General features: G+C 40.1%; 3 protein-coding genes across 5 annotated transcripts; 1 reads left to right on the forward strand and 2 right to left on the reverse strand.

Moving 5' to 3' along the window:
* The first annotated feature begins 7,390 nt into the window (after positions 1-7,390).
* On the forward strand, positions 7,391-15,204 carry LOC141911739 (A disintegrin and metalloproteinase with thrombospondin motifs like). Its single transcript, XM_074802769.1, has 14 exons — positions 7,391-7,497; positions 7,796-7,934; positions 10,262-10,473; positions 10,555-10,635; positions 10,715-10,862; positions 10,956-11,176; positions 11,433-11,510; positions 12,116-12,276; positions 12,534-12,686; positions 12,789-12,944; positions 13,098-13,236; positions 13,710-13,835; positions 13,938-13,989; positions 14,591-15,204. Exons 2-14 carry the CDS (start codon positions 7,844-7,846, stop codon positions 14,731-14,733), a joined length of 1,761 nt encoding a protein of 586 aa, XP_074658870.1. The 5' UTR covers positions 7,391-7,497; positions 7,796-7,843; the 3' UTR covers positions 14,734-15,204.
* A 921-nt stretch (positions 15,205-16,125) lies between these two features.
* Positions 16,126-20,297, reverse strand: LOC141911743 (uncharacterized). 2 transcript variants are annotated; one of them, XM_074802777.1, is made up of 4 exons: positions 19,675-20,297; positions 18,283-18,568; positions 17,723-17,817; positions 16,126-16,815 (listed from the first exon to the last, which is right to left on the reverse strand). In XM_074802777.1, exons 2-4 carry the CDS (start codon positions 18,418-18,420, stop codon positions 16,614-16,616), a joined length of 435 nt encoding a protein of 144 aa, XP_074658878.1. In that variant the 5' UTR covers positions 18,421-18,568; positions 19,675-20,297; the 3' UTR covers positions 16,126-16,613. The 2 variants fall into 2 exon arrangements, with proteins under 2 accessions (XP_074658878.1, XP_074658877.1); XM_074802776.1 differs by lacking the exon at positions 19,675-20,297 and adding an exon at positions 19,421-19,665.
* A 3,185-nt stretch (positions 20,298-23,482) lies between these two features.
* Positions 23,483-26,036, reverse strand: LOC141911778 (caveolin-1-like). 2 transcript variants are annotated; one of them, XM_074802817.1, is made up of 3 exons: positions 25,822-26,036; positions 25,667-25,743; positions 23,483-24,606 (listed from the first exon to the last, which is right to left on the reverse strand). In XM_074802817.1, exons 1-3 carry the CDS (start codon positions 25,931-25,933, stop codon positions 24,256-24,258), a joined length of 540 nt encoding a protein of 179 aa, XP_074658918.1. In that variant the 5' UTR covers positions 25,934-26,036; the 3' UTR covers positions 23,483-24,255. The 2 variants fall into 2 exon arrangements, with proteins under 2 accessions (XP_074658918.1, XP_074658917.1); XM_074802816.1 differs by having other exon boundaries at positions 23,496-24,606; positions 25,667-26,029.
* Positions 26,037-27,720: the final 1,684 nt, after the last annotated feature.

Consider the following 27,720-nt stretch of genomic DNA (forward strand, 5'->3'; position numbering starts at 1 on the left):
CGTTGTTTATAGATGACCATACTAGTTCGAGTCGCGATGAAGTTCGAACCCCGATAACCGACAAGCCCAAAAACTTTTTTTTACCCTGTAGATAACTCCGGCCACGATGGCAGCTGCGATAGCCATGGCTCCTACGATACTTCCCACTGATATCAGAGCTATCGTCGTCGCCGAGAGGGGACTCTGCAATTAAACCAGATCGATAACCATAATTTATCAAAATATGTGGAAAATTGGGGGGCCGGTATCTAAAGATCAGTTAGACTATTGCAGGTGATGGCTGACCTCGGTCAGAAGTGCTATGTAGTCCTCTAAATCAGCGAGTAGGTTCTCCGGTGAGTACAGAGCCAATAACGCGTCCACGGTGAACTGGGCCAACTCCGAATCGTCTGAAAAATGAAAACCAACCCATTTTACGTATTCATTGTCGCCATCATCATCATCATCATCATCATCATCATCATCATCATCATCATCATCATCATCATCATCATCATCATCATCATCATCATCAATTAACACAGATCGGTTTCATGAATTTTGTACCTAAACTTGTTTCGGCCGCTACTTTGATGTCGAACGCCGGCGTGTCGCCGATAACCGTCTTCTCCTTGGACAAAATGGCATCTGGAAGAAATTTCAAAAACGAATCGTTCGTATATCGGAACTATTAGGAATCCCAGGACGTATCTAGGCTACGTATGGTGTCTCCGTTTCAGACCTTAATAAACTGTAAAACCAATAGTGAATAGAAGTTTTGGTGAGAGAGGCCATTCCTGCACTGGTCCTGATGCTGAGAATACTTTGTCCCATTCTGTTTAAAACCTTGCTTATTGCGCTTTATTAAGGAAATGAATTACTATCATTTTCACTATTATCATCTTTATCAGAAGGGTGGTTACCTTGGATACAGAGCAGACGAGATTGTTTGCTACAATCACCGGCTGCTATGACGTTTACTATTTTCTTACGCCAGGCGGCGCTGATCTCTTCCACTTCCAGCCAACCACAATTGCAAAATACTGTTTTGGACTCGACGTACCTTAGACAAAAACATAAGCTATCCAAAAGCTTCGGGGGACTGTTGCCCAGTCGTGGCTGAGACTTAAGACCAGTCTAAGGCCAATTTAGCTACTAGGCCTTCTGGCCAGTTTCATAGTCGAAAGACTCAAGTCCTATTGTGACTTTAAATTTTAAGACTGGTCTTAAGTTAGTAAATTTTGGGCTATAGAATTGAAAAGGCCTTAGATTGGTCCTAAGTCTGAGCCATGACTATGCAACCCGCCCCAGGTTGTAAGAGTTTTTGACGAAAGAGGATTTAGTGGAAACTTACAGTTTTTCCAGCGAGTAGCCGGCCCTCCAGGCGTTCCCTTCGCTAGAACCCAACAACACAGCCCTTTAAAACAAGACCACTGACGGTAAAATAACATTTCGCAGAGAGAAATTAAAATTCACCACAATTCATCTTCATTAGGGGCTGGTTCCGGACTTGTTTGTCATTTTCTTATTTCTGCTGAGCCTAAAAGTTGACCCTGCCAGCCGCCTATCTACCCTGTACATTACTTGCTTTTAAATCATGATCAAGCCAACAATAACAGACCCGGCAGCCATAGAAATGATCTGATTACAAATTTTATCGCAGCTTACTAAAAAGACCCCGCCTTTTAGGAGAAACATGTTATCATTTTAGCCTTCCCAACTGAATCTAAGTTTTGCTTACTGTTGTTTGGCGGTGTTAAGAAACTCCATGTTGGACGTGGTCAACGGACTGGACGCTGGATTCAAGAAGACTTTGCGAGCTTGCATGGCGTTATCCAATTGTAGTAGATCGTATGATAGAAGGGACAAAGAGGAAGGCGTCTGTATAACCCTGTACATAGAGAAGAACTTGTCATAATCGTAATGATAATCATAATGATAAAACACTATTTCCGTGTTGTGTCGGAGAAAATATCGCGATAATATCGAAAAATTATACTACAAAATGTCCTTAATGTTTCCGAGTTATGTTAGGATAGTTAAATCAACGTTTCAACTATATCCTAACAGTCAATGACTTCAGGAATTCTGCAATAATCCCGGAGATTACTATTGGGTTATTGCCGAAACTACTATAACTCAAAGAAACATTTCAGAATAGTTGTATTAGGGATTTTTATTACACCGCGGATTCAGAAAGTGTTTCATCAATGGTTATCATGAAGACAACATCCAGTATGCCTGCGCGCGAAGATAGTCGAAACGTTGAATAAACTATACTAGCCCAAGGAATCATATTCGGACTTAATATCATTTTTCGTTATCATCGTCGGATCCTCTGTAAATCATAATCATGCGAAAAGGTTCATGGATAAACGGCCACGTTTTTTTTAGACTTTTCACAGTGGCTTATCCTAGTTTTTAAATATCATTTCTCCATAGATGATTTTCTCCTTTTCTTAGAACGAATACATTAAAAATAGCTGTCGTTATTTAGAAAATCTGCTGACCATCCCATACGTACGAGTTCGAAAGATTAGTTGGTTTATCGAATGTCCCTCTGTTCAAAGCAATTAGTTTGTTATGGGTCATCGGCCTGAATTAAACAACAACAAAAATGAGGAAGCCATTTAGAGAGCATAAACTTCACTTCATCAAATATAGATATATATATATATATATCACGAACTCACATGAATTTAACGACGGTTCCGTTTGTGTTGACATCCCTGTCCACCGCAATTACAACATTTTCGGCGAAAGCACTGCAAGAATCGATAGAAAAGATACCGCACGATTGAATCGTATTTCAAGATTGTGAATTAGATTTTCTCAGGCCAGTTGCTCAAAAGTTGAATAGGATTAATCAGTGGATAGTTGATATAGTGACAATTAAAAGTTCATTGTAACTTTGATATTTATCTGCCGGTTATCTTTCACCAACCTTTGAGCAACTGGCCCTGTGTTTGTTATTTCGAATAATACTTACATATTGCCTAAGTTAACTAATTGTTTGCTGTAGGTGCTGTGCACAGCGGCTAGACGGGTGTCCAGTGAACTTCCACTAAATAGCGATGTACCGGTGACCCGTCTAAAGTTGAAAAAAGGTTCGGAGTGAGTAAAATTGGCTTCAAATAAACCCCTCACAACTGTGGTACTTGGTCCAGAGACTGATTTGAAACTTACACAAGTCTGATATCGTAGAATTTCTTTGTGCATACTGAATAATCGTCGATTTCACGGAAACTGACGAAATCGCACGGGATTTCGTCGCCATTTTCCGATTTGCATATTTCTGGACATCTGTTATTGTCCAGAATGCTAGTTTGATTCTGTTCACCTGGTAAACTGTTACATTTAGAAATCGTCACAGATGAATACGCTATAAAGATCAAGATCCAGATTTTATCTAGCATTTCGGCTGAAAGAAAAACGTATTCGGCGTATAGAAAATAGTCGAATTTCTGCCTTACTTTCATCTTGTTTTTGTCTCAATGAATATCTTACAAAATCTGAACTTACTGTTTCATGATTTTCGTGGAATGGGAGCCAGATTACCATTCATTGCAAGGAAATTTGACTAAACCAGCAAGTTTTGCGCCTTACAAAACGGTGCACGAAAGGCCTATGTCTCAAGATCTTTGACAAAACCGGTTATCACCAAGGAAATTAACCCATTGTTGTTACGAATTCGTTAGAAAAAACAAATTTGAAACTTTATTACGAAATTGTGTGGATTATGAGATGAAATGGAAAAATGACAATCGAAAAGCACTAGCTCTTGAGGAATTTATCCCTGCGCCCGAAGCAGTCAAATCCATTAGATCCATTCCAAATGGATTTCAACTGAAATGAAGACCCTGTTGCCGGTCGATGGAGGGCCCATCATAAATACTGTCAACAGAAACATACACGATGCCGCTGCTGCTAGCTAACCCGGGACATGTCGAGTGCAATTTAATAACGCCTCGATGATTTTGATCTACGGAATTATTGGTTGCATAATCGATCCGGCGAACGAAAGCAGTAAATTTACTTTCGGCTTAGGATAAAAGATTCATTGCTCCGTCGACATATGGCCATGTTTGGTTACCAGTGACTAATTAGTTTTCATCGGCAATCGCAGGACTTATAATGTGAAATCCTAGTCATTAAGGTTAACTGTTCGGTCAATCCGTGCTTTGTTGAAGCTGTACGTGACCTTGCAAGGCCTGCTGAAATAAAATGTGAGCCTTTTAGGCATTGCAAACTTTGGGGATCACGTTCTAGGCTCTACCCATGATGCACTGCAATGAATCTGCTATCTCTGTTTTGTAAATATATGAATCTTAAAGGATTTCACAAGCTCATAAAACTGGGCAAATTTCCAACGATTCTCATGGCTCTCTCTTACTTGTGTGACTTGTCTATCGGGTTAAGATTTAACTCTAACAATTCTACCCGGGGAGCGGACTAGTTTGCAAGACTGTGCCTAGGAAAACTACCCGATTTCGCGACCCAACCTCAAAACATCGGCCCTACTAAAAGCTCTCAGAAATGCGTCGCGTCGTAAATTGTTATTTCGAAGAAAACTCATCAAGGCAGATGATACCGAATTTTTTCGAAGCCGAGTTGGAAAATGACTCATACACACGCGCTCCGACCCTGGTAAGGGTGGATAGAATATCTGCGGTCAAAGTAATATTGACGACGACGGTGTTGTTTGATTTATTTTTATCCTGTGTAAATTGTTCTCGGGAAGAATTATGTTCGATGATTACAGAGCGCAATGAATCGAATCAGGATATTTGACGCCTAAACGACGACACAAATTACTGAATATCATGAAAAATTGTATTGCCCTCCAGTATCGTCTGCTATCCACTAGGAAAGTGGTTCCACCTAGCGTCGATTTCAATGGTAACCGACTGCAACGGAATGCTACTGTGAGAATTCCACTCGCGACTAGTGAGGTTCTGCTTGGCGTGCTAGCAGTTATAACCTTCAATTTTTTGTTCATTTCGATGAGGCAATGCTAGTGTGGCAATTGAGGATTCCACTTGTGGCAAGTGAGGTTCCGCTAGTTGTGCTAGTAGTTAGGCCCTTCAATTCGTTTCTGCATTTTGTTGAGGCAACGCTACTGTGGCAATTGAGGATTCCACTTGTGGCAAGTGAGGTTCCGCTAGTTGTGCTAGTAGTTAGGCCCTTCAATTCGTTTCTGCATTTTGTTGAGGCAACGCTACTGTGGCAATTGAGGATTCAACTTGTGGCAAGTGAGGGTCCGAAGCGTGCTAGTAGTTATAATCTTCAATCTTTTCTACATTTGAAGAGGATTCCACTTGCGGCAAGTGAGGATTCAGTGAGGTTTTACTTAATCAGTTTTTCACGCTAATTTCAACGCCCCTGTGGCAAGCAAGGATCCACCAGGTTCGCTAGTAGTTACTCCGTCTTTCGCGTTCAATTTCTTCTACATTTCGATGAAAACCGAAAATGAACTTTTCTCTTAAATAGATCAAATATTATGGAAACTACACCGATATCTAAGTAGAAAAAAATGAATTTATATATTCTGAAAATGAACTGATTTTGACGACGAAAGACCGAGTATTCGTCACGCCATCTGGCGGGGAAACCTGGCGTTGCACCTCCCAATTAAAATCGAAATAACTTCTTCCTATTCATCTCAGTAGTTTTCCACGAATAAGAGTTCTGAAAATCGTCTCTAACTCGGGGCCGGTTCACGCTCGTACCGTACTCGATGCGGCAAAGATGACATTAATTCAACGTCGGATCAAAATCGCATCGCAGTCGGTTACGGCGATGTTACATTATCGCGGAAAGATGATATTTTATGGCAGCGAAGACGCGAGCGTGAGAAACCCTGGAAACCCTTTTTCATTATCATCTTAAATACTGGACGCACTGCGGATGCAAACTCCCCGTAAACATCGTGAGACGGTGTAAGCTTTTTTTTCTTTATCGAAGTTGGGTTCGTTGAGAACGCTGCTGCGTCTATGATTAGCAACCTCACCGTCGACTAACTTGGGATTTTAGTTTACTCGGAAAAAATGAAATGAATTCCGAACGTAAATGAAAATATTTGTTTTTCGTAACCCGTACATACAATATAATTGATAATCGATACTATTATGATTTTTTTTTCATAAATACATGATGTTGGTTCCGAGGGATACAGTGCGAGCCAAAAGGCTGTACTTAGAAAATTAAGGCACTGAAACCCTGTGCATAGTGCATTATTGGTGCAATTGTGTACAAAAGAGATATAGTTATAATAATGATAATAATAATAATAATAATAATAATAATAATAATAATAATAATAATAATAATAATAATAATAATAATAATAATAATAATAATAATAATAATAATAATAATAATAATAATAATAATAATAATAATAATAATAATAATAATAATAATAATAATAATAATAATAATAATAATAATAATAATAATAATAATAATAATAATAATAATAATAATAATAATAATAATAATAATAATAATAATAATTATAATTATAATAATAATAATAATAATAATAATAATAATAATAATAATAATAATAATAATAATAATAATAATAATAATAATAATAATAATAATAATAATAATAATAATAATAATAATAATAATAATAATGTGAACTACTAGATAGCTCGTTGTCCAGTCCAACTGCAGCGCGGCAAACTCCGCCTTCATCAACGATCTCATTAGACCTCGCAGCCCAACTCATAGCCAAATCGAGGGACAAAAATGAAATCATATTCTGACTACTAAACGTATTTTCGGATCCTTAACTCGAACTGTGACCCATCTTGCCCGTCTCCAGTTTTTCCTAGTAAGGCCAGGTTAATTAATAACTTGAGTTTATCTAAGTTTCTGACTCATAGCTTCTGTTAACGTCCCGTGAGATTGTGTTCTTTGTGACATCTGTTTCTGATTTAATTCCGCAAGATGATGGCTGTTAGTCAACGGCCGAAACGTCGTAGTTTCATTTCAGTAAATTCTATCGTCTATAAGATTCGAATTATGTGCCTTCTTCGTTTATCTATTGCACTTAGTTCCTCTCATTGGTCTAGATTCGATCTGGCACTGGTTCCGCGCCGTATAAGACAAGAGGCTTGTGATAGATATCAACCCTAATTTGACCCCTAATTACGGAAACAAATAAAACTTCTATCATAAATTCTATAAACAAATATAAAACGTTTCTTACGCCATCTACATGAACGAAAGGTCGGGAAAATCGGAGCCAATAGTTTGTACCGTAAATATGCTTACTCCAATATTTACTAAACACGTCTACTTCCGGTCGTCACGTGGTCCATTCGGTTGCGCGAAGCCCATAAAATATTAACGTTTATAAGAGATCGGCCAATGCGCGGATGTGATTGCGAGTAAAGGTTTTCGTAAGTACACGACGGGACGCCGACCGGAGAGTGCCACAGCAGACGAACTGGACACATATTCATCAACCAGCACATCATAACTGCTTTTGTTTTGCTGAGAAAAGTTAGTACCATACAGCGTAGACTCTGCCCTATTTGATCGAGTCGAAATCAATCGCCGAAAAAAATAATTCGCCGATCTCTTCCGGTACCTTATTCGGGGTTTAGATTAAGAGCTGGTTTAGAATAACGAGTTTAGGAATTTCCAAAGGGTAAGGAATAGAATTCACACCAGAAAGCGCTGAGTTATTTTTCTGATTTTGCCGATACCGGGTAGGGCAGAGTTTACTACTTTGTAATTTACAAAGCTTTCAACGCAAAAAGAAAAACACAAAGATTCCAAAACGATTATTTCGAAATAGGAAATCCACCGTTTTTCGAAAGTAGTCCGGTGTCTGTAAACGGGGACGATGTTCGCGGTACGATGGATTACGGTTCAACTGACGCTGTTAGGTTTTCTGACTGGTATTTCAAAACAGGCGCCTCTCAGCGACGACAAAGGTTTGTGAACTTATTTTCTATTCGCACTTTTCTGAGTTACATTTAACTTTTTTCTATCAAGGGAACTCGGGTATTTATTCAACCATTACTGATATCAAATTGATCGTTAGATTGTCTGCTAATGGTTCATTTTATTTGACAAACTCAAACCTCGTTGGGTTGATACATAGGGAGTAGACCTATATTCAGTGTTGGAACTATGTTCGTTCCATCAGGTGGTTGCGAATATTCCAATTCAATTCTATTCAATATTTATCTATCATGAAATTTTGCACGATTGTTGATAAACAGAATAAAATTTACTAAGGAAAGAAGAATGGTGTATATAAAATATTTTTGTACATAGAAACAAATTAACACACTTATGCAAGTTACCAAATTTCAAAATATTTACATGTATGGAAAAAGTGGATATAGATTTAGATCGTGTGCAAGGCTTTAAATCCTTTGTCAACAAATTTGCCTACATACTTAGCTATTAGATGATTAGAGAGTAAAATCCTGAATCGGTCTTCCTTGTCGAGACTTCGAATGTTGGGGAATATCTTACAAATATTGCTATAAAGTTCATCTCTCGGATTTTCCCATCTAGAGCACACCGTAATAAAATGGAACTCAATTTCAACTGCCGTACACACGGTGCAAAGTCTATCTGCTTTGGGTATTTTTTTATGCCTGCCTCTCTCAATAATATGATATCTTCTGCTGCATATTCTGTATTATGAATTATTTCTACACATGATTCGATGACGTGGTTCCGAACAAAATCTGTTAATAATTGATTATTTTCGACCATGTGTACCTCCACTGTGCACGGCGCGTGTCGCCCAAACTATGCGGGTATCAGTGTACTAGACTTGTTGGTTGGTTATCTTGTGTGGGTTTAATTTGACTCGGGTCCTACATGTGGCTTTAATTCGACTCTAGAAAATCAGTTTCACAGTTGTGTGGTTTTAATTTCACTCTGGATCCAGTCCTAAAGTTGTGCGGGTTAAACTTCCTTCTGGACCTAGTTACACATAATTGTGTGGGTTTAATTTGACACCGAAAAACCACTTCCACAGTTGAGTGGGTTCAATTAGACTCTGGATCCAGCTCGGCAGTAATGTGGGTATAATTTGACTTCGGAACCAGTTCCACAGTTGTGTGGGTTTAATTCTACTCTGGAATTAGTTCCACAGTTGTTGTGCAGGTTTAATTTCACTCTTGATCCAGGAGTTTTAGTCCGCACCAATCAGTCGACTGGCCTCTCGGAGGTAATCACTCAATTCGGATCAAATTAATGTACGTATTCGACTATCGATCTATAATTTTAATATATTAGGAACCTGAACGCAAATAGGGCCTGTAAAGCACACAAATAATCTATAAGTGTTTATAAATGGCCACGTTGGCAGTCAGTTGAATGACCCTCCACGATTTCCCTTAAATTTCACTTCGCGTGTGATACTCGATTCCCCTGCCGTCTCTCGGCAAATACGCGTTAAACGCCGAACAGGATATGAAACTTTCATCGACAGCCGTAGTTTCGAAGTGTCGCTTTTTACGTAACCAGCTTCGCGTGAACCTCACGTGCCAGAGTTTACGTTGGTCAAATAAACGCGCAAACTCGGCGAGTAATGTAAAGAAATGAAAGTTTAACCGTTGGTTTCGGGTTAGTTCGAATTCTTGATTTAATATCCACAGACCACTTGACTTCGATAAAATCCAGGCCACAAGTCCCGACAGCGGCGATTTGGTTGTTTGGTGATAAACATTGACTCGTGATGATGGATTTCTAGATTGCGTTTGGAATCTGTCGCCGATTCTATTCACAGCACGTTTCTGAAGCGATTTGACGTTGAATCAGAGGTAGAAAATTGGCTCATGTTGCAGTTGCTTGGTTTTAGTTCAATGCTAGATACACGGCTATGTGTAGAAGAATTCACCACGAGACCCGCGTTTCTATCCTGGCTCACTGTTTTCCCTCCCCCCCCCCCCCCCCCCCAAGAACCCATGCTCTCCTACCACGACAGCTGTGAGTGAAGACGTTCACTTAGAACCTAATGTGTCTTTCCTATCGGAAAATCTCCCAACAGAAAGGAGAAGGATTCACCAAGAACCAATGTGTCCGTCATTCTTGCTGTTCTCCAAAACCACCACATGATGTGAGAGGGTTCATCAAGTGTCTGTTTATACTTACAGTAAATGACTATGATTTATGGTATATGATATTTACCATACAACGTATGATATTCTTGACTGCTTCGAGGAGAGTAGTTCACTGAAAACAGTTCTATACCAGTCATCAAATGTTAAAAATACCCGATCCATATATATGTTTACAGATTCTAAAATAATCATGGTGTCGCGACGCGCTGGGGATGCCGGTGATCATTTCAATATGGAAGCGTTCGGGGACACATTACGGGTCGATACTAGATCGACAGCACGTGCTGCCCCCTCGCGGAACAAATCAGTCGACGTCATCGACCCTAACGACGTGCAGATATACGCAGCGAAAAATAACAAAATTACACCAGAAAATCTGCCGAAAACGGTAGGCAACAACTTTGTTACGTCGAAATTAGGAAAAAGTCCCTCATTTGTGCTCATTTGCATATGCTAATTTTTATTTCAGAGAACGAGGCTGCATAAGAGGCACGACGCCGTGTACGCGTTAACTACTGAAACGACACCTAGCGGCGAATTTCATACGGTGGTTAGTATTCAAAGATTTAAAAATCTGTGTCCGTGTTGAAAATAAATCTGAAATTGATCTGTATTCATTTATCATCAAGGACGGTTGGTTTACTTCTAAACGCGGTGATGTCTACCGTGTCGAACCAGTTGTAGAGATGGCGCCACTGAGCGGACCCGGCGAAGGAATTCGTCACACGATTCGCCGCCAGACGGCAGCAGACTTGAGATCACGTGATTACGACACCGGTGCGCGATTGTTTTCTGTCATCCGCCCGAAATGGATCTTGAAATCTAAAAAAAAAAATCTCGATCTTTATTTTTGTAACTTTTTATCCGTAGCTCTCGCGGCCGGAATCACGGAAGAAATACAACGAAAGAAAGACGACACGAACAACAAGTCCAAACGAACTGGTCACCACGGCAACCAAGAGGCGATCCTTGAATTATTGCTGGTGATAGACAACTCCATCTATCGGTATTATAAAGAAGCCCTTGCAGCCGGTAACGAACAGAGGGCGCTGATGAAAGTGAGACTATACTACAGTCTGTTCATAACGATGGTTAGTAAACTCGGGGCATCGCAGATCCTCGATTGCCAGGGTAACATTACTGGTTTTCCCATACTCATGGGTGATTTGTTTCACACTAGCGCCACCTAGAAGATCCTTAATTACTGCAACCTAGAAATAAGTAGATAGATCAAACAAATTCGAAAATACAATTTTCTTTGAAGACTAGTTTCGCACTTGCAGCCGTGGCCACACTTCGACGTTCTCATTTTGGTTACGTTAAGATATTTTCTAAATTTCTTCGCAGATGAACCAGAGATATGAAAATTTACAGAAAGATGGCATTTTCATTACTATAGTACCGGCTGGTTTAATCGTTTCTGAGGTAGGTTCATTCAAACTACGTTTTATCGCCGTTTCATTGTGAAGTTCTCGTGTAGAGAGCCGAGGCCACAGAGCCGTCGACACAATAACACGGAGACCTTTTGTCGTACACGCCACAAACTGGTTTGTACCAGAACAATCGAAATCCGACCTATTTGGTCAATCTATAGATTGCGCATGAGCGGTCTGTGGAAGGTCTGTTTGCCGTCTCGAGCTGAACTCGATCTCACAGACTGTGGTCACATACAATGATAACCACACAACTAGAGAGGTGCCACGACCACAATTCTGGGTTTCACCTCTTTCACGTAGCTCAAACACTGCTGCATGAAACAATATAGCTTAGACCTTTTCGTGCAACTGGTCCGTGTATACTACCTGTTAATGACGTCATAACGGCCGTTATCCATACGAAAATGTACCGAAATCGAAAACCTCTTTGATCTCACAGACTGTGGTAATATAAAATGATATAAAGAGAGGTGCCTCGACCACAAAACATGCAGCTGTAGCAAAATCAATCCCTATATTTAGACAATATAAGTCTGTCCCTTGTTCCAACCATATAAAGGCTTCTATCGAATAGAATATATAATTTAACTATAGGATCGAGAGAGCGCGCGATGGGCTGAGCAGCACATGTTCCGTATGCCCGAGGATGGTAAACTAGCATTGGACGCGTCCGTAGGATTAGAGGGCTTTAAACAATGGGTGAAAAGGGAAATCGGTCAACTCCCGAAGTTCGACCACGCTATGACAGTTACAAGGTTAGTATCGAAGGCCAGTAACCAGGCTCCAGCTTCACAAAAAAGTAAAACTCGATTTCTTTTTGTTTAGTTGCTATTTGTTACTTCGTCTTTATCAATGAGGGCACATTAAAACTGAAATGTTTTCATGTTACTTGGCCCATGACCCTTGGGAGTTCAGTTTTGAGTGAGAGTTAAATTTCGATGATAAGTCCATCGCTTTGACGTCACCACTTCTTAATTTACTAATTAACCAATCAATCGATAATGACGTTTAGGTATGCCTTGACGAGATACGGAAGTGTAGCTACATCCGGTATGGCCTTCGTCAGAACAGTGTGTATGACTAAACACGGCTACGCAACGTCGATCATTGAGGAAAATGGCGGATTTTCCGGTATCGGGACGGCTACACACGAACTGGGACACAGGTGAGTCCCTTACGCAGCCATCTAGAGTTAACTTCAACTCATGACTGTGTAACTGGATCCTGGGCTGATATGTTTGTGTACGTTTTTATTCTATACTTTCAGTCTAAGCGCCAAACACGACGGACAAAAGAAAAACGTGCGCTGCCCAATGACGGACAATTACGTCATGTCGCCGAGCAACAGCATGGATTCGGCCGTTTTGAAAAATTTCTTCCAGTTTTCCGAATGCACTAAACGCGCCTTCAAAACATTTCTCGAGTAAGATTCCAAACGATGGGCATGCAGTCCAACGCATTAGTTCGGTGGCAATTTCAGAGAGCGTGTCTAGCTCTTTCGGCTAAGATACAAATATTCTTCCAAATTTATGAAATGATGCACATAGCTTTATCGCCATCTTTGGTCGTATTTCAGGAGCGCCCAGGCTGACTGTTTGTACGACACGGCACCGAAGACGGCTCACCATAACGGCGGTATCCCGTTACCGGGACAAGTGATTACAGTCGAGAAACAGTGTAAAGATGTACTCGGCGAAAAATCCGGATTCTGTCGGGTAGGAATTCCCAGATTTACAAAGTTTAAGTCTCCTGGGGCATTGATTTCTTAAAATCAGACCAGTATAAACCCCTTTTTGGTTCAGTCCGTGGTCAATGTAACAAATAAATCCAGTCTCAGCTCATTTTGGTTCTGTAGCCAAACTAACAACTTAACACCAGTCTAAACTCATTCTGGTTCGATAACCAATCTTAGAACTTAAGACCAGTCTAAACTCATTTTGTTTCTATAGCCAATCTAACAACTTAACACCAGTCTAAACTCATTCTGGTTCGATAACCAATCTTACAACTTAAGACCAGTCAAAATTCATTTTGGTTCTATAACCAATCTAACAACTTGAGATCAGTCTAAGCTAATTTTGGTTCTATAACCATTCATAATTATACAACTACCTAACAGTGGCGCAGGGCTAAGTCTTGGACATATCCATGATATTTGCATAGTCGTTTTTGCAAATGTTGTTTATAGCTGGACGAACGATTTATGGATGAAATGTGTTCACGACTCTGGTGCAAGGACCCGAAGAACCCGTCGTCTTGTGTCGTAATGGGTCAGATGACAGCCGCCTTAGGCGCCACCTGCGGAGATAAAAAGGTACTACTCAGGCAATTTATCCAAGTGCGCGCCCGTCTCCGAATAAAAAAGCCAAACATTTCTAATAGGATAATTAATATTTATTTCTGGATTGTTTTACAGTGGTGTATCAACGGAGAGTGTGTCCATGATGAGAAGGCTCCACATATGCGACGTAAGATCGGTTTTTCTTTATTTGTTGGCTGTGTCTTAAATATCCACTTAACAATACCCGCATTGCTCTATTATTGATATGACAAAAATGGCAGACTTCAATATGAAATCCCCTACGTTTCCCGATGTTTTATTGAGCTAATTCTACATATCGAATATGATAAGGCAGAGGTTTCAATTGGTCTCTACCGATTCCGCAGGAATTCTCTTATGGCGCATTCGTTTTGGCCTGAATACGCTCTACCTATTCCAGAATTAGTGTAATCTGTAAACCTGATAGAAGCGGCCGGTAGAGAGTTTGTATAATCTGTAAACCTGATAGAAGCGGCCGGTAGAGAGTTTGTAATCTGTAAACCTGATAGAAGCGGTCGGTAGAGAGTTTGTAATCTGTAAAACTGATAGAAGCGGCCGGTAGAGAGTTTGTAATCTGTAAACCTTATATAAGCGCCCGGTAGAGAGTTTGTGCTCCGGAAATTGCTATTCCTAGACCGGTAAACGCCATTCGAAACTTGCCTATAGTCTCTTCACCTCAGGAATACGAAATGACAAACTTGAAACGGTGCGACTGTATCGAATTTCCCGGGTATGTCTCTTTTTTCCAGGATGTCATTTCGGGGAAGCGGATACCGCGTATTGTAAAGCGCTGATTGAAACCGACATCGAAGCCTGCAAGAGCTACGATATCCGCACGAAATGCTGCAAATCTTGCCCATCTAAATTCGGTCCGAGCGGTCGGTTCGGGTAGTGCTTTCCGAAATCGAAAGATAGACCGCAGTATATTATCGACCACTCCGGTTTAGTTTCGGAAATGCCTGAATGAGGACGCTGCGGTCTAAATTGCCTTGAACTGCTATCGCGCATGTAGATGATTTTGAACGTATTTGCAATAACTAAAATATCCGTTGGTCTGGATTATCAAGAGCCGGTTCTGAATTGGATCCGGTTTATTCGAAATTAGGGGGGGGAGGGCACAGACACCACTTCTGTGCCTGCTTAGTCAATGTTCTCTTATTACGGTTAGCTGTGAGGGGACGGGTTCACCGAGAACCAATATTGTCCGCTCTAGCCAACAAAGCTCTGAACGGATTTGTTCACTAAGAACCCGTGTATCTGCGAGGGATTAAACTAATCTGGATTGGGCAAGGATCGGCGGTAGGGGGCGTTGTGTCATATTTACCACGTCACTGTTTTGCATGTTTGTATCTAAATAAATATAAATGCTGAATATCATACAGTTAATTACGTAGAAATAAAAACTGGATTCAGAAAGAATTTGACTCTTTAAAGGAACCATTTTATGATATATTCAAACGAGCGGTTTCAAACGGGGTTCGATGAGTTCGACCGGAACCTGCCCCGCTCATTGGCGAAGTTCCGCCCAGATGCCTGTCTCAAGAAATCTTTTTCAGCATCGATTTCAAAATCGATTCACTCGTTGGCGACACTTTCTCATTTATTTTCGTTCAAGATATGCGCATGCATATAAACTTACTTGATTTGAGACCAAATTGTAACAAAAGAGTAACATTTTCACTACAAATTTATGCTAGGAATTGTGAAATTGTTTCTCCGCATCTTATTTTTTAAAGTTTTCTGCGCGAATACTCCTCGGATTCGACATTTGCGCTGGTACCTAACAAAAAGTACCATTTTCAGAAAACTAGTTCCACTTTCATGAAAATCGAACCCGTCCTCCAACGGTTGGCTACGGGCCAGCGTTGTACAGTCATACGCCCGCTTCACCAAGAACCTTAACTGTCTGATGCACCACAGATTGATCAAAATCGGTTGCTTATTTGCTAGAGATATTTGCGCAGTTTGAACACAGGCAAATGCCGACAGGAGTCCTGTCGGCAAAAGTCACGCAAATTTGAATGAACGTGTCTGGGTGGGTGGTTACACTAGGATCGTAGAGCGATGAAGATCACTGTCAGGACTGGGTGGAATCTAAAAACCGGAATCTTAATTTCGGCGTCAGTTATATCGATTAAAAGTTTTGGACCATATTCTATAATCCCACCGTTAGGCGTTATACATATTTACTTACGTTGGACAAAACTCCTTTTTCCAAAAAGATCCGACGGCTCTGTAAAAACATAGAATAGAACCAGCGGTTTTTTGAATTTTTATTTCAACTATTTGTTGTTTATTTTGTTTGATCTACTCACTACCGCTTTACAATAAAATATACGTTTTACACATTTTTAGTATCACATTATAATATCATAGCAAATTGCGTTATTATTAGTTAAATATATCTTTATCAAATGGTCTTTGCTAACATGTCGACTACAAATTAAAATTAATCATAGTTATTGTATACTTTTATTATTATCATCAAATTATATCAAATACACGATCGCTTCGTTGTTTTTATTGCGTTAAAAGATATTCTATACCTGCGCCACCGAGCGAACTTCGATGACGTCACGAACGACAAAGGAAATTATTTGATATAGAAATGCGAAAAACACACGTTAAAGTCCGAAATTTCAAAATAATGTTCACAAAAGTCATTTTCGACAAAAAAGAAACATTCCAAAATGAACGACATTTCGGCGGTCGCGCGCTTTGTTGTAATCAGAATGACCGCCAGGTGGCGTGAGAGTGCATTGTATTCAGTTTTTACATGACGTCCATGAATTCGTTGTAATTGACGCGTCCGTCGCGGTCCTTATCGGCGGCGATTATCATTCGTTTCACCTCCTCCTCGGTGAGGCCGGCTTTGACTCCGGCTTCTTGCAGTTCGGCTTCGGTTATGAAGCCGTTGCCGTCCGCGTCCAGAAGGCTGAAATTCACTCGTAGTTCAGCTTTCTGTTGCGCCGTTCTACAGGAATCGAGGAAGAAAGATAACTCGGTAAAAATCTATTTACGATTAAATACGATTTTCTGTAATCTATATAGTGATGAGCCTTTTATGGATAATGAGATGAGAAAAGAAACGATTAAAAGAAACGCGATATATTGTTACATATTCATATTGTGTTTCATAGAGGTGATCCTATTATAATGAATAATGAAAAAAGCGATTAAAGTAAAATCAATCTATTACAGATTGATGTTGTTATGGTTCAGAGACCCTTTCATAAAGAATGAGAAAAATTAAACCGTATATAACCAGATTCACATGCTTATTCAGTAATCTTTAAAGAGCGACCCTTGCATTATAGCGAGCGCATATCATTGAGTACATCCTGCATAACTGATCAAAATCTCACTCGGAGAACAGGTATATAAACTGCCTATTTTTGTGAAACGGTAACAGTAGTACGTGCCGTTTCTTCAAAGAAAATCGAAAAACCGTCAGAATTATGGATACTGTCACTTCTAGGATTCATTAGTCCTTCACCCTGAAATCCCATATATATATATATATATATATATATATATATATATATATATATATATATATATATATATATATATATATATATATATATATATATATATATATATATATATATATATATATATATATATGACATCATTAGATTATCTGGCTGCCACATAAAACTTGTGCATAAAACATATTGTGCTAATCATGATTTAGTCAATTTGGTCCGACCCAATACCGTACACTTGAATGAACTTAACACTAGCGCCGCCTAGTAGACCCTCTATTGCCAAAGAAATATCACTAAATTAGGAGGCACACTAGAGCCACCTAGTACGTCGCCGAATGCCACAGTAGTTTAGGATATAGAGGAATGTATAGAGGAATGCCCTGCACTTACCTATGTTGTCTTTCTGACCTCTTCTTCAAAGACGCTTCGATTTCGTCCCATGAGATGTAGCCATCTTTGTTGTGGTCACCGTCTTTGATTATTTGCTGGAGTAAGATTGGGATAAAAAAGATGATCAAGATCTAAGGGAAAATATAAGTAATAACTGTTTACCGACGGATTCCGCGCCTAATAGTAGGATAGGCCTACACCGTATTCAGGGTAATCACATAGATTAGCTGTCAAGACAGGCTTTGTGTTCCGGGGTACGATATTTTTTTACCAGGAATTTCTCATCAGATTCTATTAGAAATTACAGACAATTTAAGAAGCAAATCTAGAAACGAAATTTCAGGGTTGGTATCCTACTGCTCACTAGCACACCTGGCGGATCCTCACTTACCACAGTAGCAACTTGGCAATGTTGAAGAGATAGAATACCGACTAGCGCACCTAGCGGATCAACACTTGCAACAGTAGCATTTTGCCCAAAGATTTCAACTACGACTAGTGCAGCTGGCTTCGTGAGACTCACTAAATCATCAATATCTATAAGAAAAACGCTAAGTTACCTCAATCTCTCCCGGTTCTGGTTTGAAACCCATTTCTTTGAAAGACGCAGCTACTTCGGACGCCTCGATGCGACCGTCGCCGTTCTTATCGAATTTATCGAATGTGGCGCGACATCTTTTGATTTGTTCGTTCGACATTTCGTCTGCTTTACTAGGGGGCGCTGCTGAGGTGGTTTTCGTTGACGTTTCCTTAGTAACCGCAGACTTAGCCGACTTGGTCGGAAGGCAACCCGTGGTTAGTGTTTGGTCGAATGGTCGAATTGAAATTGATGATCTCTGAAGTGTTCTATAATACGGAAGATAGATTACAATGTGTTACGAAAATCGGATTTTAGAAAGTTCGAAATTTCGCTAGTTGCCAGATATCACGTAAACGAATATCTGTAAAAAATGTATACATGTATTAATGTATACATTTCGGTAAATTTCATCGAATTAGCCTACACACGGGTTTTGCTGAAAAGTCTTTCAGAAAAGAAATCGAGAGAATGGAAGATAGGATGAGGGAGGATGAAGATATTTTGAAAGATCGGAATGGTTTTTTTTTTAGTGTCTTCACTAAGCTGAAGGAAATTGATTTCTACTACGCTTTTGCTTTGGATTTTAAGGGTAAATCCTTATTTCACCCAAAGAACCCCTACGCATCACTCGTTTCAAAGTTTCGAATTTCCTTTTTCTCAATAAAGTAGGAAGTACTTGAGATTAAGTAGAACTCATCTGAATTCGATGATTTGAAAAATGGTAGTAACGAGACAAAATATGAAATAGCAAGATATCAAAGCGATACAGATTGATAAAAAAAAGAAAATCGAAAAGAGAAAATATTTCATACGGTAAGAATGCGTCAGAATATAACCGAAAAGAAACGAAGTGTGACATTTTAATAGTTAGGAATGAGATTGCAACACGGCACCTTTAATGAGCAAAACCTACGGTACATTTTATTTTCCGACAACTTCGAAGTTTTGACTAAACTTAGTTGAACTAAAAGTTAGTTTGAAATGAAAAAGTTTAGTCGAAACTTTGAATCTGACAGATATGAAATTGCTTTCAAAACGTCAACTGTACTCGTTAACTCCTTAGAATACTGAGATGAGTATGAGTTCCTGGCCAGTAACTTAAGCGGTTATATACGAACCTGCGTTTAATCCGTTACGGAAATTGTGACGAGCTCCGCAGACGCGCTGGGCGGTTTTTATAGCAACGCGCAGGCGCAGCGGCGCTGTGACCTCTATTCAAATCACAACGACCGACGCGTAATTTCGGTAGCGATGATAGATTCAGATTGTTGCGTAGCCTCTATTAACTTCGCCACTTAACTGCTTGTACAAAAAATACACCGACGACCATTAACTAACCTCAGTAATAACGTTAGGCTAAAAAAATTGATACCTTGTTTATCGTGATGTAAAGAGTATCCAACAATAATAACGAAACATTTTGTCCGAAAATGTTTCCTTAAGCTAGTAGTTTATTCGACGTTTCGTAGTCATTTTCAGGATTACTGTATTCATTGAACTAGCAGTTTATTCGACGTATCGACTTTATTCTAATAGTCATCTTCAGGAATACTGTAATCATTGAGCTAGTGTAGCTTATTCAACGTTTCGACTATATCCCAATAGTCATCTTTAGGAATACTGTATTCCTTGAGCTAGTGTAGTTTATTCAACGTTTCGATTATATCCTAATAGTCATCTTTAGGAATACTGTATTCCTTGAGCTAGTGTAGTTTATTCAACGTTTCGACTATATCCTAATAGTCATCTTTAGGAATACTGTATTCCTTGAGCTAGTGTAGTTTATTCAACGTTTCGATTATATCCTAATAGTCATCTTCAGGAATACTGTATTCATTGAGCTAGTAGTTAATTCGAAGTTTCGAATAGTCATCTTCAGTATCACTGTATTCATTGAACTAGCAGTTTATTCAACATTTCGACTATATCCTAATTGTCATCTTCAGGAATACCGAAGACTATTAGAATATAGTCGAAACTAGCTAACGCTCACGAAACTAACTACTAGCTCAAGAAAACATTTTCGGACTTTGTTTTGCGTTATAATTGCGGGATTCCAGTGTTTATATTGTCGTCACAACACGAATATGAATCATTAAAAAATCATTATCAAGCTAACTCGGTAGTTATATTATAGAAATGAACTGATTCCAAATATCATTGCAGTTTACGAAATGACACGGCCGATTAGGAGAAACAAGGTATCATTTTATCTTAGCCTTATAGGCGGTTATATATATGCTCGAACATGTATAGCCCCGGATATATTGGAAGTTATTCATTTTTTCTCGTACACAATTATACCGTAGACTATGCGGCCAATTAATGCCGGCTGCAAAACTGTATTGATATAGTGAACTGGGCAAAAACATCCAAGTGCACGCTTTCCAAATATGGACTAGCCTTAGATAAAGATATAGAGTTTATTGTATTTTGCAAACTCTTACTCGGTATTTGACACCAACTCGGGGTAGAATTTTACCGGTCTCAACTTTACCGCAGTAAGAGACAGTGTCTACTGTATTTCACAAACTCTTACTCAGTATTTGACACCAACTCGGGGTAGAATTTTACCGGTCTCAACTTTACCGCAGTAAGAGACAGTGTCTACTGTATTTCACAAACTCTTACTCAGTATTTGACACAAACTCGGGGTAGAATTTTACCAGTCTCAACTTTACCGCAGTAAGAGACAGTGTCTACTGTATTTCACAAACTCTTACTCAGTATTTGACACCAACTCGGGGTAGAATTTTACCAGTCTCAACTTTACCGCAGTAAGAGACAGTGTCTACTGTATTTCACAGACTCTTACTCAGTATTTGACATCAACTCGGGGTAGAATTTTACCAGTCTCAACTTTACCGCAGTATGAGACAGTGTCTACTGTATTTCACAAACTCTTACTCAGTATTTGACATCAACTCGGGGTAGAATTTTACCGGTCTCAACTTTACCGCAGTAAGAGACAGTGTCTACTGTATTTCACAGACTCTTACTCAGTATTTGACATCAACTCGGGGTAGAATTTTACCAGTCTCAACTTTACCGCAGTATGAGACAGTGTCTACTGTATTTCACAAACTCTTACTCAGTATTTGACATCAACTCGGGGTAGAATTTTACCGGTCTCAACTTTACCGCAGTAAGAGACTGAGTCTACTGTATTTCACAAACTCTTACTCAGTATTTGACACCAACTCGGGGCAAAATACGATAAATTGTTTGATAATTCTATAGTCTCAACTTAACCGAGAATTGCTGAGTCTATTGTATGCACTAAAATGAATGGATCTATGAAAATCAGGGTCAATTGGTGTTTTATCACACGAGAATATTTGACAATTAAAGCCATAAATAGCGTGATAAATGAGCGCTGTGCAGAGGTTCATCTAATTCTATAATCGTATCACAATTTATACATAATGACGATACTTGGTAATATTTCACTAGACAACGACGTGCCCTTCGAACTGCTCATCAAAAAGGTTGATTTCACAGGTCTGATGGGAGAGCAGCGAGTTAATAGGTTCTCGACGAACCCCCTCTCCTTACAGTTGTGGGTGGAGGGCAGCGAATAGAACCGACTCGTGAGTTCTCAGTGAACACCTTCTCTCCACAGCTGTGGTTGGAGGGCGCCGAGTAGAACAGCCACACGGGTTTTTTAGTGAACATCCTCTCCTCACAGCTGTGGCGGGTGAGCAGCGAATAGAACAGACTCGTGGGTTCTCAGTGAACACCTTTTCCTCACAGATGTGGTGGGAGAGCAGCGAGTTCATAGGAATAGAATAGACACATAGGTGCTCGGAGAACCCCCTCTCCTCACAGCTGCGGTTGGAATGCGACCAGTAGAACAAATACATGGGTTCTCGGTGACCCCCCCTCCCCCCACCCCGTATAGTTGTCGGAGGGCAGAATGTACGCATTAGGGTTTTAGTGAACCCCTCTCCTCACAGCTGCGGTCGGAGGGCAGCGAGTAGAACAGACACACGGGTTCTTGGTGAACCCCTCTCCACACAACTGTGGTGGTAGAGCAGCGAGTGGAACAGACGCACGGGTTCTTGGTGAACCCCTCTCCTCACAGCTGCGGTCGGAGGGCAGCGAGTAGAACTGACACACGGGTTCTTGGTGATCGTGAACTCCTCTCCTCATTACTGTGGTGGTAGAGCAGCGAGTGGAACAGACGCACGGGTTCTTGGTGAACCCCTCTCCTCACTGGGAGAACAGCGAGTAGAACAGAGACATTGGATTATGGGTGAACCCCCTCTTCTCACAGCTGATTGTGCTTCAATACATTCTCTGCCCTTTTGAATATGTGAATGAATACATTTTCCTGGGGCTGTTTTCTATCTGTTTTCGCCTTTCTAACAACAGCAACAGCAACATCAGTAGCAGCAGCAACAGCATCAGCCACCGCAACAGCAATAGCATGAGCAACAGCAACATCAGTAGCAGCAGCAGCAGCAGCAGCAGCAGCAGCAGCAGGGCTATGAGTCGAAACATTAAATTATACCTCGTTCACTTAATACACACCACACGCATAACTACGTAGAGATTTGGATTCTACAAGTTAATTCGACTATTACTGGGACTTATTTTCCGATTACGGCAGCTGAAAGGACCCAACAGCCAAACACTTGACGTGTATATTGTTAGCAAGCGTAGCGAGGACAGTAGCGGCATGATTAGCCCGTGATAATTAAAACCTACCATTAATGAGCTATGATCTAGGTTGACATAGGAGAATCCATCATTCATATTCAGCGCACATTTTGTCTCTTATTTTTGTATACACATAGATGTATTCATGTATATCGTTTTTATCAATGATTCATGTAAAACAAGAATAATGTCCTATTATAGGTCATGTTTCGCGTATTGTAGCACAATTTGAATTTTACATGATATAATTTACTTGTTTCGAAACCAAAACGTTTCGGTTGTTGACCCACAGCCATCATCAGGTGGAATGACCACAACACAGAAGTAACGTAGCATATAAACTTACACGACATAAACAAAAGCTTTATGTCAGAATTAAATAAAACAGAACAAGCGACAAATGTTTCCGAACGTTTCTCTGTGTTATGCGTTGACGAGAAACGCGAGACATTAATCTTCTCGAGATGTGTAATTCCGTGTTTCCCTAGTGTTTCTCTGCGCGGGGTGCTTCTGGGGAGAATGTCGTCATTAGTAAATAATCACCATGTTTCCGGATCCTCAAAGTTATCGAGGACGAGAAGGTCGTCATCGTTGAGAAGTACGTGAGAATCTGAGTCGTCATAAGTGACGTATCGGGAAATAAAAGCAAAGATCTTTTTTGTGAAAAAGACACTATATTTTGAATTATGTTTAGATAAGGTTAATCACATGACGCACTTTTCCGCCACCTAGTGGCCTTTGGTAAAACGAACAAAAATCATAAACATTAGCTTCGTCATATTTTGTTAAACCTCATTCGCCATCTAGTGGCTTCGTACAAAACCCTCATCCGTAACGCTCCGGAAGCCTACTGTTAATTGTTTTATGGTTAAATAATTATTCGCCATCTATCGGTCTTATGCAACATTCACACTTTTAAAAACTAAATGAAGATATAAAAATATCTGCTAGTAAAAATCACATACGCCATCTAGCGGATATACAATGGATCGTGAACGGTTGCCCGCCATTCTATTAATCAGTGATAATAAAGATACACATGCTTTTCGTGAAATTTGAAGAATTCAGTCAACCCCGATATCCCATTCCATATCGGCGATTCAGGATTTAGGCAGTAAAGGGAGTATGGCGGTTAAGAATACATAAATTCCGTTTTGATTAATGCGTTAGGCAGGGATGGCGGTTTATCAAGGGGCGGCACATGGTGGGGTTGACTGTTTACAGCTCCGCGAACGCTGCCCACAGATTACACTTGGCACACGTTCGCCATCTAGCGGAATTATCCAGAGAATTAAACGGTTTGCGTGCCGCTCTTCATGTTGATGTTAACACCGCTGAAAATGTGCGAAATACTGAGGAATAACGGATCCAAAATCGTGCTGATGAACAACTTCCAGAACGCGCCGAAGATCTGTAGACAAATCGTCGTCATTTTGAAGGCCGGCATGATCAACCAGATTTTAGCGAAAGCCATCAGAGCGAAGAGGAATCCCCAGAGAATCCCTAGAATGACGCCGAATCCGCCGGTTAGTATACGATACGACCATTGCTTCGTTTCGGTGAAGACGATGAAAGCCACCCGCCAGACGGCACCAAAACTGTGCGAACCTTCCGGTTCGGCGATGACATCTTCGTACATAACCTGCAGAGATTACATAAAAAAGATTGGTCAAGAAACGGAACCGCAACACCAGCAATACCGCCAGATGGCGTGATGCACCGGGATGGAATTAAGACCGGCTTAGATGTATATAGATCCCTCCAATAGTATATACAGTATTGTAAATAGTTGATGTATATATATTTCGTTACGTTTTCATTCTCTAAATTTTAATCACTTCAGTGTTGTTTTGTAAATATTTGTATATACATGTGTAATAGTTTTCCTCCATATACCATGGAAATGGTTGGAGTGTAAATAAAATCGTAATCGTAATCGTAATCGTAATCGTAATCGAATTGTTGTTTTTAATGTTAGTCTTGCTTCACGTGGTTCGGATCTTGGCTTGTTCTTTTAATCTTAGAATAGTGATTGACCCTGTTGTTTATTTGATTGGCAGTGTTCATTTAACCTCAAGACGGGACCACATTCTCCTGTGAAGTGTTGCCAGCGCACCATAGGTTGCGTCCTTACGTTGTCAAGCTTAATTCATTACCAATCAACTTTGAACACTCAAATCAGCGGAACTTAGAACTGTGCAACTGGGTCCAACGGTGAGACTAAAGCCCAAAAGTGATCTTGAAATCCTAATACTATAGTCTTAAGAAGTTAGCTTGGCTTAGATCCAAAATGAGCTTAGACTGATTTCAACACGTTAGATTGGTTATAGAACCAAAATGAGCTTAGACTGGTCGTATGTTGTTAGATTGGTCATAGAACGAAAATTAGACTGATCTTAGGCCTAAGATATGACTTAGCGACTGTGCCCAGATCCTCAACTCAGCGGTCGCCTCAACGTTACGGAAAACAAGGTGCGGGTATAAATGTGACACGGCTAAAAATTGATACCTAGTTTCTCATTTCTGCTGGGCTTAAAGCCGACCCGACCGACCGACCGACATCTGGCCGGCACATGATCTAACGTTAACATGCCTGGCAATTATAGAAATTAGCTGATTACAATATTATATAGCAGTTTACAAAAATGACTCGGCCGATCGGGAGTTAAACGAGGTATCATTTTTTAGCTTAAAATACGTACGCGAACGTCATCGTTCATGCGAGTCGGGTCTCGATCTCTGTAGTCGAGGTTCTCCGGGTCGCGGCTGTAGGTGGTCGGGTGAGCCGGGTCGTTCACTGTCGTTTTGATTGACATCGCACCGGTGCCTGCTGCTGCTGCTGCTGCTGCTGCTGATCCGCGAACCGCTGGTAAAGGTCTCGATGGATTCCTATCTCCCGATAAAGGTTGTTCGTCGTCAGATGTTATGCTGTAGGCCTTCTCTCTGTCGTCCATTCCCTGGTTATCCATACTATAATAGTCCCAAGTCTAAAGTCATGTATATATGCGTGTAACGCCCCTTTATCGTCGAGATATCAACGTACCAGGAGTCGATTAAAACAGTAAAACTTCTCCTCTGAAGTAGTTGAAATATCTTATCAGCAGTTTCAAATTTAAGTCACGACAGAGAAAAGATAAGAATTGACCTACACACAATTATCATTCAGTAGATACGAATCGTGTGCACTGATATTTATATCAAACAGGATGTTAGCTAAGTACGAGAATACCTTTATTGTCGACGAAAAAAAAACCCCGAGATTCGAAACGCCATAAATCTCTTAGTTTTTCGTTTAAAAAAGCGGGATTTTTCTTCAATTGAATTAGAGACGGTCACTTAACAAGTAGAAATCCACAGTGTTGATATCAAAACGTTTATTAGTCCGACAGTTACCGAGTTTAGATCAGAAACAGAAAATGGTACGATATCATAATATTGTTATGTCAATTTTGGTTTCTTTGATCCGTGCGGAACCAAGCCCGTATATTGCACTGTATTCCGGTAATATAGTCAGAAAAGAAGTGACATAGTACCTAGTAATCTGACAGGTCCAGAAAGCCTTAGATATATATACAAGGAAAACGGGTCGTGTTTCAGAACTTTCTCGGGGAGGACCCCTAAACCCCCTTTAGCGATAGGCTTTGCTGTCGGCAGATCATCGAGTAATCGTTTCTAAGAATGTAATCAAATTCAGCCCCTGCTGATGATGCAGTTTAGATGAAACACCGACAGTGTCAGCCATTAAACTAAAAGTTTTAGTATCAACCCCGGGTTATCACTTGTTAACTCTAAATACTGAGATTAATGTGAATCTTCCAGTCAGACATTCCCTTATCTGTGGTAACACCTATTCTATGGGGCAGCTGTACCATCAGCACTAGATGAATGGTTAGTATATCTGGGTGACGACGAAGTAGAAACTAAAAAACCGTTACAAATACATTTTTAAATGTTGATGATTTATTATGTATTATTTGAGTCGATGTGCACTACGTCATCGATATGGCGGCTAGGCCGGTTGTTGGTCAATTCAATCCGATATATTCAAATTCGAACGAACTTTATATTCATCATTGACGCATATACCATTTATTCATACTTTTTTTTTCATTTTCTTCGTGAAAAATCTAAACCGCAAATGTGTAAATTCGATTCTTTTTTAAAAAGTTAGTCGTCTCGTCGACCGTGCCCGGTTTTTACGAAATGAATTCGTTTAACACAAACGCGAACGTGAATAATTCCGTAAATACGAACACGAGAACATTGAGAGAAAAATACTTTTTCATACACGCTTGACGACAAAAGCCGCTGGGGGAAAATATTCAGTGAGGAGTTTGCGAAGAGCCGATAACATGTCCGTTCTTTCTATTTCTATAAATATATCTATATCTGAATGTGTACAATGCGTTTGTTCTCAATTGGAGGCCAAACAGCTAAACGACGCCGACATCTGGTGATTGTCTTTAATGGGGGATCCTGTCATCAGGTACATAATTAATGTATAAAACGCGCGAGATGATGCTATTTCTCTCGTTTGGTATTCAGGTGACGTCGCCATTCATCGAAGACGCGCACGCCTCTGAATCGGGTCGATGCTGTATCTGCGGCTTTTTTTTGTCAAACGTATTCGAGTCGAGTGCGGGCGATTTCGGGAGATAAATGACTACGGGGTGCGGTTAACCCCGGGTCTCTAAAGGTTATTATATCCGCATTAAGAAAAAAAGAAAAAAGGGGAAAGAAATGCCCGTTTGCTATT

The sequence above is a fragment of the Tubulanus polymorphus genome, chromosome 10 (genome assembly GCF_964204645.1).
Source record: "Tubulanus polymorphus chromosome 10, tnTubPoly1.2, whole genome shotgun sequence".
Taxonomy (NCBI): Eukaryota; Metazoa; Nemertea; class Palaeonemertea; order Tubulaniformes; family Tubulanidae; genus Tubulanus; species Tubulanus polymorphus.